Source organism: Lepisma saccharinum, chromosome 2 (genome assembly GCF_977018435.1).
Source record: "Lepisma saccharinum chromosome 2, izLepSacc3.1, whole genome shotgun sequence".
In the NCBI taxonomy this organism is placed as follows: Eukaryota; Metazoa; Arthropoda; class Insecta; order Zygentoma; family Lepismatidae; genus Lepisma; species Lepisma saccharinum.
The window spans coordinates 48,771,289-48,783,460 of record NC_139230.1 but is presented as its reverse complement, the minus strand read 5'-3'; the positions used below and the strand labels follow the sequence as shown (position 1 = coordinate 48,783,460).

At 34.7% G+C, this 12,172-nt stretch overlaps 1 protein-coding gene across 4 annotated transcripts in view; it reads left to right on the top strand.

Annotated features, from left to right (window-relative positions):
• LOC145984024 (uncharacterized) overlaps nt 1-12,172 on the top strand; it is a 509,229-nt gene that overhangs the window by 480,779 nt on the left and 16,278 nt on the right. For all 4 annotated transcript variants that reach the window (XM_083117339.1, XM_083117340.1, XM_083117337.1 and 1 more), the window contains one exon: nt 2,872-3,145. In XM_083117339.1, the coding sequence (XP_082973465.1) occupies nt 2,872-3,145 (274 nt within the window). The remainder of the gene's footprint in view (nt 1-2,871; nt 3,146-12,172) is intronic.

Genomic DNA, 12,172 nt, shown 5'->3' with positions numbered 1-12,172 from the left:
AGAGAAAAAAAAGAAAATAGTAATAGTACATGGTCAGAAGTGGTAAAAAGAAACATACAGAAAAAATCTACCTCCACGAAATATGTAGGCAATCGTGGTGTAACAACTACTCTCTCCCATCAAAACCCATATGAAGTGCTAATCAATGCAGAAGTAAGCCCCCAAACAAATGCAACACCCTACACAAACACAATTTCTAACAAAAAACTAAGAATGCAGTGAAACTGAATACAAGGAAAATAACCCCCAAAGTGATGGCAAACACTCTCCCAAGTCAAAACAAGAACAACCTTTCACGAAAAAGAAAATTTTTTACCTTTGCGGATAGTCATGGACTTGATTTAGCTGCTCGTGTAAACAGTATTTCAACCAATGTAGTGTGTAGTGCAATGGTGAAACCAGGTGGTGAAACACAACAGGTAACCCACACAATAGCAAAGGACTGTAAATCCTTAGGATCTGAAGACTATGCCTCACATACTTTCATAAATAACTCAGAAGATAGTGTAGTGGTACAAATGATGTGTCCAAAAATCAAGGTCAGAATGTCCTAAGCACAATTAAACACACCCTGAAACAACTAACCCATACAAATGTCATCGTATGCAATATCCCATTTCGTCATGACCTAATAAGTACCTCTTGTGTAAATAGTGCAGTAAAAGAAGTAAACAATCAACTGGAATCAATGTGCAAGAGATTCAGGAATGTGAAATTGCTGAAACTCAACATGGCAAATAGAAGTCTACACACAGAACATGGTCTACATTTTAACAAGAGCGGAAAGCTCTACATTACTCAGTGTTTAGTAAACTTGTGCAATGGAAATACCTTCCAGGTTCAAGATAGCATACCTCTGAAATGGAAATCAAGTGAAGAAAGCGAGGAGAATGGCATAAACCAAAGGGAAATTGAGGAAGAAACACATTCTTCCATGGTAGAAGTACAATCTGAAAACAGGGATTGTGCTATAATCAGTCACGACACCGAAGATAGCAGTGAAAAGTGTAGTGAAGTGAATGCTCCAAATGTACGGTCATCTCAACGGAAGAAGTGTACACCCAGTAAACTGAAAAACGATTTTTTATGGTAAGTGATAAGCATACTTATGATAACCAAATCCCCAATAAAAGCAGCCTGCGAAACCAAGAAGGAACGATTACAGTTCTCCATAACAATGTACAGAGCATTTCCAACAAAATTGACCAACTGGAAATAATGCTAAGTGAGTGCACACCAGATATATTTGTAGTTACTGAACATGGTCTCAGGTCTGAAAATTATAAATTATGCACAATTACAGGTTACAATCTACATGCAGTCTACCACAGGTCAATTCAAAAAAGTGGTGGCACTGCGATCTTCATAAAAAATAGTGTACAAAATATCAAAAAAGTGTTAAACCTTGACAAATACTGTATGGAAAATATACTAGAAGTTAGTGGTGTAGAGCTTAATATAGGATTAGATACATTTAAGATTATAGCAGTATACAGATCACCAAACAGTGACATAAATCTCTTTGTAAATGCTTTGGACAACATGCTAAACCATTTGACAAAAAAACATAACAAACTATTAATAGTTGGAGATATAAACATAGATCTTCTAAAACAAGACACAAACTGTGCTCAGTACTTGGATACCTTGAATATTTCAAGAACCAACTCGAATAACAGAAGGTACAGAAACCCTGATTGACCATGTAATAACAAACATAAAATCAAATCACCTTCTCTGACCACACGTCTCAAAAAATTACAATACAAGGGAAAAGGTTAGAATACTCAAAAAGTTACACAATAGAATGTAGGGGTATATGTGAGCAAAATATAGATTATCTTAAATGCCTCTTACATCAGGAAAATTGGATAGACCTTTACCAACTAACTGACACAAATGATATCTGGGAATTGCTAATAAGCCACTTAACATATTATTTAAATGTAGCTTGTCCCAAAACAAAAAAGAATATACCCTAATAAGAAGAAAGTGCCACTAACAGAAGAATTTATACTTTGGAAAAGTAATATGAAAATAGAATGAAAAATTTCGAATTACAAAAGACCCTAAGCACCAGAAAAAGTACAAAAATGTAAAAAAACTATTCAAGAAAGCCATAAAGAATCAAAAATCAAATATTTCCACCTACTTTTAATGAAATTGATGTATCTAGTTGCATTGTTCTATAATCTCATTTCTCATTTTACAATTTAAGGTTATACTGACAAAAGTGAACCCTTATCTGGGCAAGCTATTTTTGTAACGTATCCGGGCAAGCAGTGTCTTGTCGGACACTGCATTGTTTTAAATGGATCTTGCCCTTCTACTGAGAGATTCATCGATGTGGGAACAACCGAGTAACTTGACATTGTTATGTCCATAATTCTTGTAATCATCATCATCGTAATTGCATGTTGTGATTTTTGCAGCATAGTATATGAAACATGTTAGGCTGGAAGGTAGTGTGAGGCCGGAAGATAGTGTGAGGAAATTGTTTTATTTGAGAGAAAGAAAGAGAGAAACAAAGTCAAAATTATCATGTTTGCAGGAAGTATCGTTTGAAGTATGTGACAGAAAATATAATTAACAGTGTCAGATAGGCACTGGTTGCCCGGATAAGGGTTAAAAAAGTTTTTCTAATTAATTTCTTCTTTGAAAAGGAACTTGTAAACTATTTTGTTGTGCAATGGGTGAGTAGGAGGTAGGTACAATTTTTATTTCTAACTATTCTGGTGTATTGAGAATTGGACATTTTATTGGAAGATTTTGTCTGAGTAAGTGCTTAAAAAATATGTTGATGAGGAGGAATTTGCATCTGAACTTAAAAAGAAAGGTAGCATTTTAAAAATAAAATTATTTTCTTTTCAGTATTCAGTTGATCTGAATGCCATGAGTGGGTTCTTAAGGAAGGTGTTCCAAGATCTGAATGTTGATCAGAAGAATTATGATGTGATCCTTAGTCTTCCTCACAATGTTGATCCTGTTACTGAAACAGAAATCTACAAACTGATGTTCGAAGACTTCCAAGTAAAAGCACTGAATATCACACACCAAACTGTGCTTGCATTGTATGCATACAATACAAAGACTGGAATTGTAGTGGACATTGGGGAGAGAATGGACATTGTGGCCATTTATGATGGTATGTATATAATTATTTATTTGTCTAAGTTAAGTTTAAAATATATGCTAAATGCATATATGGGATGCATATATGCATGGATGGTACTGATAATATTCAGATAAACTGAACTGTTCACACTGTTCAGCTTTGGAGCCAATGGAGTGTGGCAGTACACCCAAAGTAAAGTAAAACACAAGTGTTTCACCACATGCAGGGAATTTTCTGACTTTGCAGCATCCATTTTTACATTGGAATGGCAGAAAAAAACTCAGTATCCCATAATAATTATAAAAAACCTTCACTTTTCGAAAAACTCATATTCATTTGAAAGCAGAATACCCCTTACCCCTAGCATGACAACAGTGTCGACCTGGGTTTGAATTTTGACCTAGTTTTCTTCCTTTTTTTTTCTTCCTCTTTTTTTCTTCCTCTTTTTTTTCTTCCTCTTTTTTTTCTTCCTCTTTTTTTCTTCCTCTTTTTTTTCTTCCTCTTTTTTTTCTTCCTCTTATTTTTCTCCTTCCTCTTATTTTTCTCCTTCCTCTTATTTTTCTCCTTCCTCTTATTTTTCTCCTTCCTCTTCCTTTTCTCCTTCCTCTTCCTTTTCTCCTTCCTCTTCTTTCTTCTTCTTCCTCTTTTTCTTCTCTTCCTCTTCTTTTCTTTTCTTCTTCCTCTTCTTTTTTCTTCCTCTTCTGAACGGGAAAGGACCCGGGTAACGTAAGCAGTAGGTTGAGGGTTCGAGCCACGGGAAAGGTTTGAAAAATGCTAAATTTACCCGTTTTTTAACTGAAATATTTTGACCGTTTTTTTTTTCAACTTCCAGCCAGCGAGTTGGTCAGTAGGTCAGTCACGTCAAGACAATAAAAAAAAGATGTGAATGCGATTTTGAGATTTCTCAAAAAATGCGGCCGCCATCTTGGCCGCCCCCGCGACCTGCACCTCCTCTTTTTTTGATTCCTCTTCCCTTCCTCTTCATTTTTCTTCCTCTTTTTCTTCTTTTTATTCTTTTTCTTCTTCCTCTTCTTCCTTTTTCTTCTCCCTCTTCTTTTTTCTTTCTCTTCTTTTTTCTTCTTTCTCTTCTTTTTTCTTCTTTCTCTTCTTTTTTCTTCTTCCTCTTCTTTTTTCTTCTTATTTTTCTTCTTTTTTCTTCTTTTTTTTCTTCTTTTTTCTTTTTTTTTCTTCCTCTTCTTTTTTTTCTTCTTCTTCCTCTTTTTTCCTTCTTCTTCCTCTTTTTTCCTTCTTCTTCCTCTTTTTTCCTTCTTCTTCCTCTTTTTTCCTTCTTTTTCTTTTCCTCTTCTTTTTTCTTTTCCTCTTCTTTTTTCTTCTTCCTTCTTTTTCTTCTTTTACTTTTCTTCTTTTTTTTTCCTTTTTTCTTTCTCTTCTTCTTCCTCTTCTTTTTTCTTCTTCTTCCTCTTCTTTTTTTCTTCTTCCTCTTTTTCATTTTCTTTTTTTCTTCTTTTTCCTCTTCTTTTTTTCTTTTTCCTCTTCTTTTTTTCTTTCCTCTTCTTTTTTTTCTTTTTCCTCTTCTTTTTACTTTTTTCTTTCTTTTTTCTTTCTCTTCCTTTTTCTTCTTCCTCTTCCTTTTTCTTCTTCTTCCTCTTCTTCCTTTTTCTTCTTCTTCTTTTTTCTTCTTCTTCCTCTTCTTTTTTCTTCTTCTTCCTCTTCTTTTTTCTTCTTCCTCTTCTTCTTCCTCTTCTTTTTTCTTCTTCTTCCTCTTCTTCTTCCTCTTCTTTTTTTTCTTTTTCCTCTTCTTTTTTCTCTTCTTTTTTTCTTTTTCCTCTTTTTCTTCTTCCTCTTTTTTTCTTCTTCCTCTTTTTTTCTTCCTCTTCTTCTTCTTTTTCCTCTTCTTCTTTTTTCTTCCTCTTTTTTTCTTCTTCTTCCTCTTTTTTTCTTCTTCCTCTTTTTTCTTCTTCCTCTTTTTTCTTCTTCCTCTTTTTTTCTTCTTCCTCTTCTTCCTCTTCTTTTTTCTTCTTCCTCTTCTTTTTTCTTCTTCTTCTTCCTCTTCTTTTTCTTTTTTCTTCATCCTGGGTTCGATTTCCATCAAGTTCTTTCTCTTTTTTCTTTTCTTCAAATTTGGGTTCTTTTCGAATCTTTTTTCTTTTTCTTCTGTCTTTCCTTTTTTCTTTCAAATTGTCTTCTTTAAACACTTCCGAATTTTATAGAAATCTATTTTTTTTATTTTGCATGACCGTGTCAAATTAGGTATGCTTCGGAGCTTTTTAGGAACTGAATATGATATCAACACCCATTTGCAGGCACTGGTGCCTAAGTCAATAAATTGATAAATTTGCTGATTTTTATATGCAGATTTATTTGTATATAATTGAGGAGTTTGGGACTTAAAAATCTTATGATTGATGACATGTGTCATCAATTTTACATTCCGAGATGGAGATGCTATTTCTGTAACAAATTTTCCCTGAAAAATGTAAAAGTGAAGTTCCACTGTATAATGTTTCATATTTTCGTGTGTTGCTACTTCAACATCTGATTTTTAAAGTGATGTCCGAATGAGAAAATCCTCAAGTTGAATTCCTCGCATGATTACTCCCAAATGTCAACTCCAATTCTGCCATCACTAACCTTTTGTTAATATTTTAGCATTTTTCTAATTCCTTGTAACCTGGATATCTTTGCTCAACAGTTGTTAAAATGCTTTTTGAATCTCCACTGTATGCCACTTTTGTCTTTCCTAAACAGAAGTCACACTTGAGAACACCCCCCCCCCCCAATAGTTCTTATGATGCTGTATGATTTCTTATCTCGGAAACCCACATTGCTGTAATTTTTTAAAATATTTCTTTAAATATTGGGAATTATTGAATTATTGTAACATGTCAGTAAATTTGTATGCTGGCGCATTAAGAGCAACAGCGGGCTTTTTTTATAACTAGAACCGCGACAGCTGTCAAATTGACCGCAATAGAAAAGGTGGGTTATATTTATAGTTTTGTTTGTTAATATTTTTTTAAATTGTTTCAGTACACATCTTTAATTTCACAGAAATTATGCAGTTTATTTTATCAAAATACAAATAAAAATTAAAATAATTTCATGCAATAACAATAAATTTACTTATTTGGCAATGCAATTGGTGCAGTATTTTTTTAACAATTTTTACACATTTTCCACACTGCTCACATAAGTCTCCTGTCTTGTTTCTGCATTTGGAGACATTGGGCTGTGGGATTCTGTTGCTTCCTTCTCAGAGTTCTTCAGAAAGTTTCATCAGGAACAAGTGACGACCAAAATTTTCGCCAGTTGTACTCTTGTACATTGCATTGAGAGCGGCTAGGTCCAAAATGTTGTAGAATACATGAACTGGCCATGTTCACGATGCTGCTTTTATGGAAAATTTATGAGCCATCTGATCGACTACATCTACACCAAACTTTGTGCTGCTGCTGTAAAAGCTTCAGGGAGTTTTTTTTACACCACCACCAATACACATGCTTGAGGTACACAGTGAGTGTGCTGTCAGCACTACTCAGAAGAACTGCAGAATACTGTTCTAGACGATGATTTTACCTGCTGAGATACTTCTTTTCTTGAACATCGGTTTCAGCGACGTAAAGAAATTATCTGTTGTTGAGAGTACAACATATTCTGCAACAGGCTGATCTGCTGGGCAATCTTCATCTTTACCCAAATAAGGGTACTTACTGTCGACATCAACTGCAAGCCAGAATTTAATGCCGAACTTGTCTGGTTTATTTGCCACCTACACCTAACTTTTGTAGGAAATAGGGTATGTAATTTCTGCCACAATTTTCAATGAAACAATTCCATATTTCGACACATGTGCAAACTTGTCACTTTTTATGCGTTCGGACCTTGTTGTTTTATGATCAAACTGCAGATATCGCATTATTTCATGAAATCTGTTCCTAACCATGGTTTCACGAAAAAATGGTGGTGCCCAGGTACTGTCCCACAAACTGTCTAATTCAAGACTTTTCCCACAATGTGTTCCGCGAGCATACAAAAGTGCGATAAATGAATCAAGTTCCTGTAATGTAACAGACCAGTCATTGCTATGAGCTTCTTCTTCAGTGCAGGATTTTATGTGACGAAGCATCCTCTCATTCACAAAATGACGTCATCCTTTCCTTCAAGGATATTTCGTTTAGCAAATCCTGACGGGCCAGGCTTTTCTTGTAAAACATTGTGCTGGATGCCTACCAGGAACATTTACATCATCAATTACAGTCCATTCGCTTCCATCTTTATCACTGTATTTCATTCCAGATAGAAAATGAGACTCACCTGGAGACACTGTGGTTTTTCTTTTTGCTCCCCGTTGAACTGTACAAACAGGTGCTGCTTAGTTTTCTTCATCTTCTGATGAATGGTTCGATTCAATGTCTTGTTCTAGTGGAACAAAATTGGGATCCTCCATCCCAATTCCTCCATCGGAATTGTCAGCATCTATGTCCTGAATTGAGTCTAAATACTTTGATATATCTTCAGCTGATAGTCCACATTCAGCCATTTTTAGAGCACAATAATCACTCACATGTGCGAGAAACAAATATCAAGAACAGACGACAATCAAAGACGGTGCTTGCCAAGTTTCGCAACTCCCTATTCGGCTCAAACAAAGAGATTGAATATTCACCTGTAAGCTGCTGCCACCTAGTGATAAATCTAATAAATGTCACACCAGGTGGCAGTAGCTTGAAGGCGATTTTTTTTATGTATCTCCCGAAAGGAGGTTTGCATTTTTTTCTGTTTACTTTTGCATAAAAAATGCACAGCAGTCATTTTGACCGCTCCTGCGGTTGGAGGTATTTCGATGATTAACTACATAATAAATTTATTTTTTTAAAATTTTTAAGTCAATAATATATTCTCAATGTAAAAAGAACAAAAGAATTTGATATTAACGTCTTAACAGCAATTTGGAATTCAACAGCGGTCAAAATGACTGCTTCCATGGTTCTAGTGTAGTAAGTACAGAATTCAACCAATTATTCTTTTGTAATCTGTTCACTGAATGGGACAGATTAATTGGTCCTCTATCGGTATTGGCCAATATAGGCATATTGGTGTATCAGTTTATCTGTAATAAAATTATCGATTGGAAGCTGAATCTGTATTTTGCCCGGCAAGCAAAAGTTTGGGTCTGCTAAACTAATATCTATTGAAATGTTCCATTCTGAAGGCATCAGCAGTCCTGTGATGGTTGACAACACTGAGCACAAAATAATTGTCATAAAATTGCTATCTGAGACAAACTGAATGACTTGATTCAGCTGACGAATTGTTGATTCCCTGAATGGGAACTCAATGCTTCACTTTTCGAAGACTATGACTTTGAACTACATCCTCAATAATGAAATTATTCTGACTCGCCATGTCCAAGAGAGCATGACAATTGACCAAATTGCCCACTAAGTCTTGTACTTGACTGTGACTTACTTCTTTGATTAATTGAACAATAAGAAACTTGAGGTGCTTGATCTGAATCCTGTGAAGAATCGCTTGTATTGTTTACTATCGATGTATTCACGTGACTTTCGGATGACGCCTCACGACGCTGGTTTACATTGGATGCACCTTTAGATAATAATGCACTATGCTTCTGTTTGCATCGTTTACACACTTCATATTTACATTGAGCCGAAACGTGATTATTGCTGCTAAGACAGTTAAAACATATGCGATTCTCATGTAAAAAATTGTACTTTTGTGAGATTGAAGCTTTCTGAAAGGCCACACATGAAAATAAACTGTTTGTTTGTTCTGCAAAACATGCATATGACTTCGAAGATTTTTTGACATTTAGTAGATAATTGTGTTGCTACTTTGTTACTTTCACTTGTAACTGGGTTGATCTTTCCAAGAGCCTGGCATCTGTACTCTAGAAAACTAAAAAGCTTGTCTAGTGTGCTAAATTCAGTTCAAAAGCTCTTCTCGTTGCAGGATCGAGATTTGAAACAAAATGCTGGACTAAAATTATATCTGCTAATGGCATGTCCTCGGCTATCATTTTAACCGCTGAAATAGGGCTAACTGCAGTATTTGTAAATGCGTGAAGTTCCTGGCAATTGTCTTTTATTGATATGTGAAATATCATTTATGTGTGAGGCTGTAATCAACCTTTTATTGTCATATCATTCATTGAGTTGCTCCCAAGCAATAGTGTAAGTTGCTTCTGTCATCAGCAAATTCTGAATTAGATGTAAGGCCTCACCTTTCAACGATACTGAAACTTCTGAACATTTGAAATGCCTACATTGTGCATCAGCGACACAAACGTGTCTTTGAAAATCATCCACTGAGTGTAATTACCGCTAAAATGTGGCAATGCAATTCCCGGAAGATTCACCTGTACTTTTAGGGAAAACTGGCTTTGTCTGTGACATGCTTGTCAATAAAAATTTGCATTCTAGTTTTCAAATTAAAATGCATGTGTGTATTCTTCTCTTGCCACATTGTGTTCATCTTTGACTGATTGTAGTTCATTGCTGTCTTGAACTTCTTCTAATTTTAGCCAAACCTCATTTAAATGTTCCAAGCGAGTCTTGATTCTTAGAATGTTGCTTGTTGTAAGTCTCAACATACAAAGCATGTACTTGCATGCATTTCTTTCTTTGATAAGATGCTGAATGTCTGCAATGGTTGCAAGGTAAGGACTTACTCACCAATTTGCTTCTTTGATGCTTCCATAGAAAGTCAATCTCTCCTCCACGATGATAGGTGGAAGTGAAGAAACAAAATCTGCATGGTACGACGAAACAAGAGTTCCTGAAACAGCTGATTCAACCGTGCTGTATGATTCCACAATAATGTTCAAGTCAAGTTCAATAAGTTCAAGGTCACTGCGAAATGCATGTTGAAACAATGTCAGTTACAAATGCGCAGAAAACAATTTGTGTGCAAAATAAAAACACTGATTCTCGTGTAACAAGCTCATTGTAAGCGCTGTCACCATATGAATGTTTACAACTGATGATCACAGTTCACTGCACAATACACAAACTGTCGCTATATCAGTGATGCGGAGGACCAAAAAATGTAGAGATTTCCTCTGTCTTTTGGGGGGCCATGTTTTTATTTGTTTTATTTATTTAAGTTTGGGAGACCAACAGCTGCCCAATTATAGGGTCTTTGCTAATTGCATTTAAAAGTTACAGCTATAAATATACATGTCACACACATACAAGTAAATTTGTGGTTCATTACATTATCAGAATTTGACATGCTCAATCGAAAAAATCACATTATATAGAAGTAAATCAAAGAATTATTGGTATGTCAAAAAAAAAAAAAAAAAAAAAATAGAAATTCACCACACAAGTATAAAATGATCATTATTTTTCTGATAGGAGAATTCAACTAATGATTGATATATGTAATATATTATTCACTATGGAATATATATTGAAGTATATTCAGGTATATTTTGAATGCAATATTATCAGTACAAATTAATGTGTCCATGCTTCACATTCTACTTAAACATGTTCACTATTTTAGACAAATAATTCGCATTTTGAAGAAAAAATAAGTGCAAGAAAAAGACAATAAAAGACAGAAAAAGACAATAATTACCTATTAGCTACATGTTATTTGAACTCTGGAAGCTTATATCTGAACACATCTACTTGGTCATGAAGTGAGTTTGATTCCATTGCAATATGGTTTATTGGTGTATTAGTAACCCTTATTGCTAAAACTGAATGAGGTGCTGAGCAGATGCTTGCCTCTGGTATCATAATTGGGTAAAAAAGAGAAATTGCTTTACCATGGAGCTGGAACTATGGACACAGTAACAATTCTGTTTTAATACAGATCCTTTAATGCAGTTGACATACTATGTACAATAATGGTAACACGTTTGCACACACTGCTGAATTACACAAATGCCTATATCTGAGTAGGCTAACTTGCTGTCATGAGCAGACATGCACCATGCCTTACTTTTATAAAAGTAAATGTCTAAATATGCAACTTCTTTTGCACTGCAGTCGCCTTGAAACCCACATTTATTAAGGAGGTAAATGAACCATTCAGGTCTTCAAGAACCATTTGGATTGGTAAAATATTGGTATCGGTAAAGTTTGTCAATATTTTATTGGTATCAGCCAAAATTTCTATTGGCCCATTTCTAATTCACACAAAATTACAGTACTGTTCAATATAATTTTACTTTCATACTACAGTTTGATATGATATTCTCATATACAGTGTGCAGAAAATCTTCAATATGTCAGCAATACTCTTCATAAAGTAGGTTCCATAAAAACCAACAAATTATTAATTGCTTGTGTAACTGTATGTATGAAGGCTATTTGAATTCTCATTTCAGATGTGTACAAACAAAAGTTGGATCTGACATTACTTTATCTTATTTTCTTATTGATGACCTTCCTTGAATTTGGCGTATACTCTTTTCTAAGTGTGGGGAGATTCATAGTTGGAGGTACTGCATGTAACCACATCTGTCATAAGATGCACAGTCGACGAGATTTGTTTTGATTTGAAAAGCACTTACTTAAAACATGTAAAATATAATACAGCTCTTAAGCATAATAATAGTTAACGAGAACTGCATAAGTTTCCTGGTCAAAAGTTTTTCATAATGAGAACCTTGAAAATTAAATTTCAAGAAGTTCCATAGTAATTTTTAATGTCATTCTGCTCACTCATCTGTAATAAGCACAGCTTTATAAGACAGATTCTATACCTGAATTTTTTTTAATTACAGGTGAAATGTGGAGTGAGCCCTCCACTTGCTGCTTTGAAGCAACTCTGCATACTATTTATACTTATCGGTAGCAGTCCCTGAGAATATAAATAGAATAGCCTGAATCAATAGAAATAAATAAATGCAATGTTCTGAGTTCTTGCAGAATGTCTCAAGTACCAAATTCAGGTCCTGTGTAATGACAGATGTGGATTATCGGAACCTGCCAACATACATATCAAACAGCTGTTTGCTAATGTACTGATTATGCACATGCAGAATAGATTCAAATCAGTTCTAATCAAAAGCAATATTTGATTGTCAGCTAATTGCAATTAAAGGGAAAGCTTTGAAAT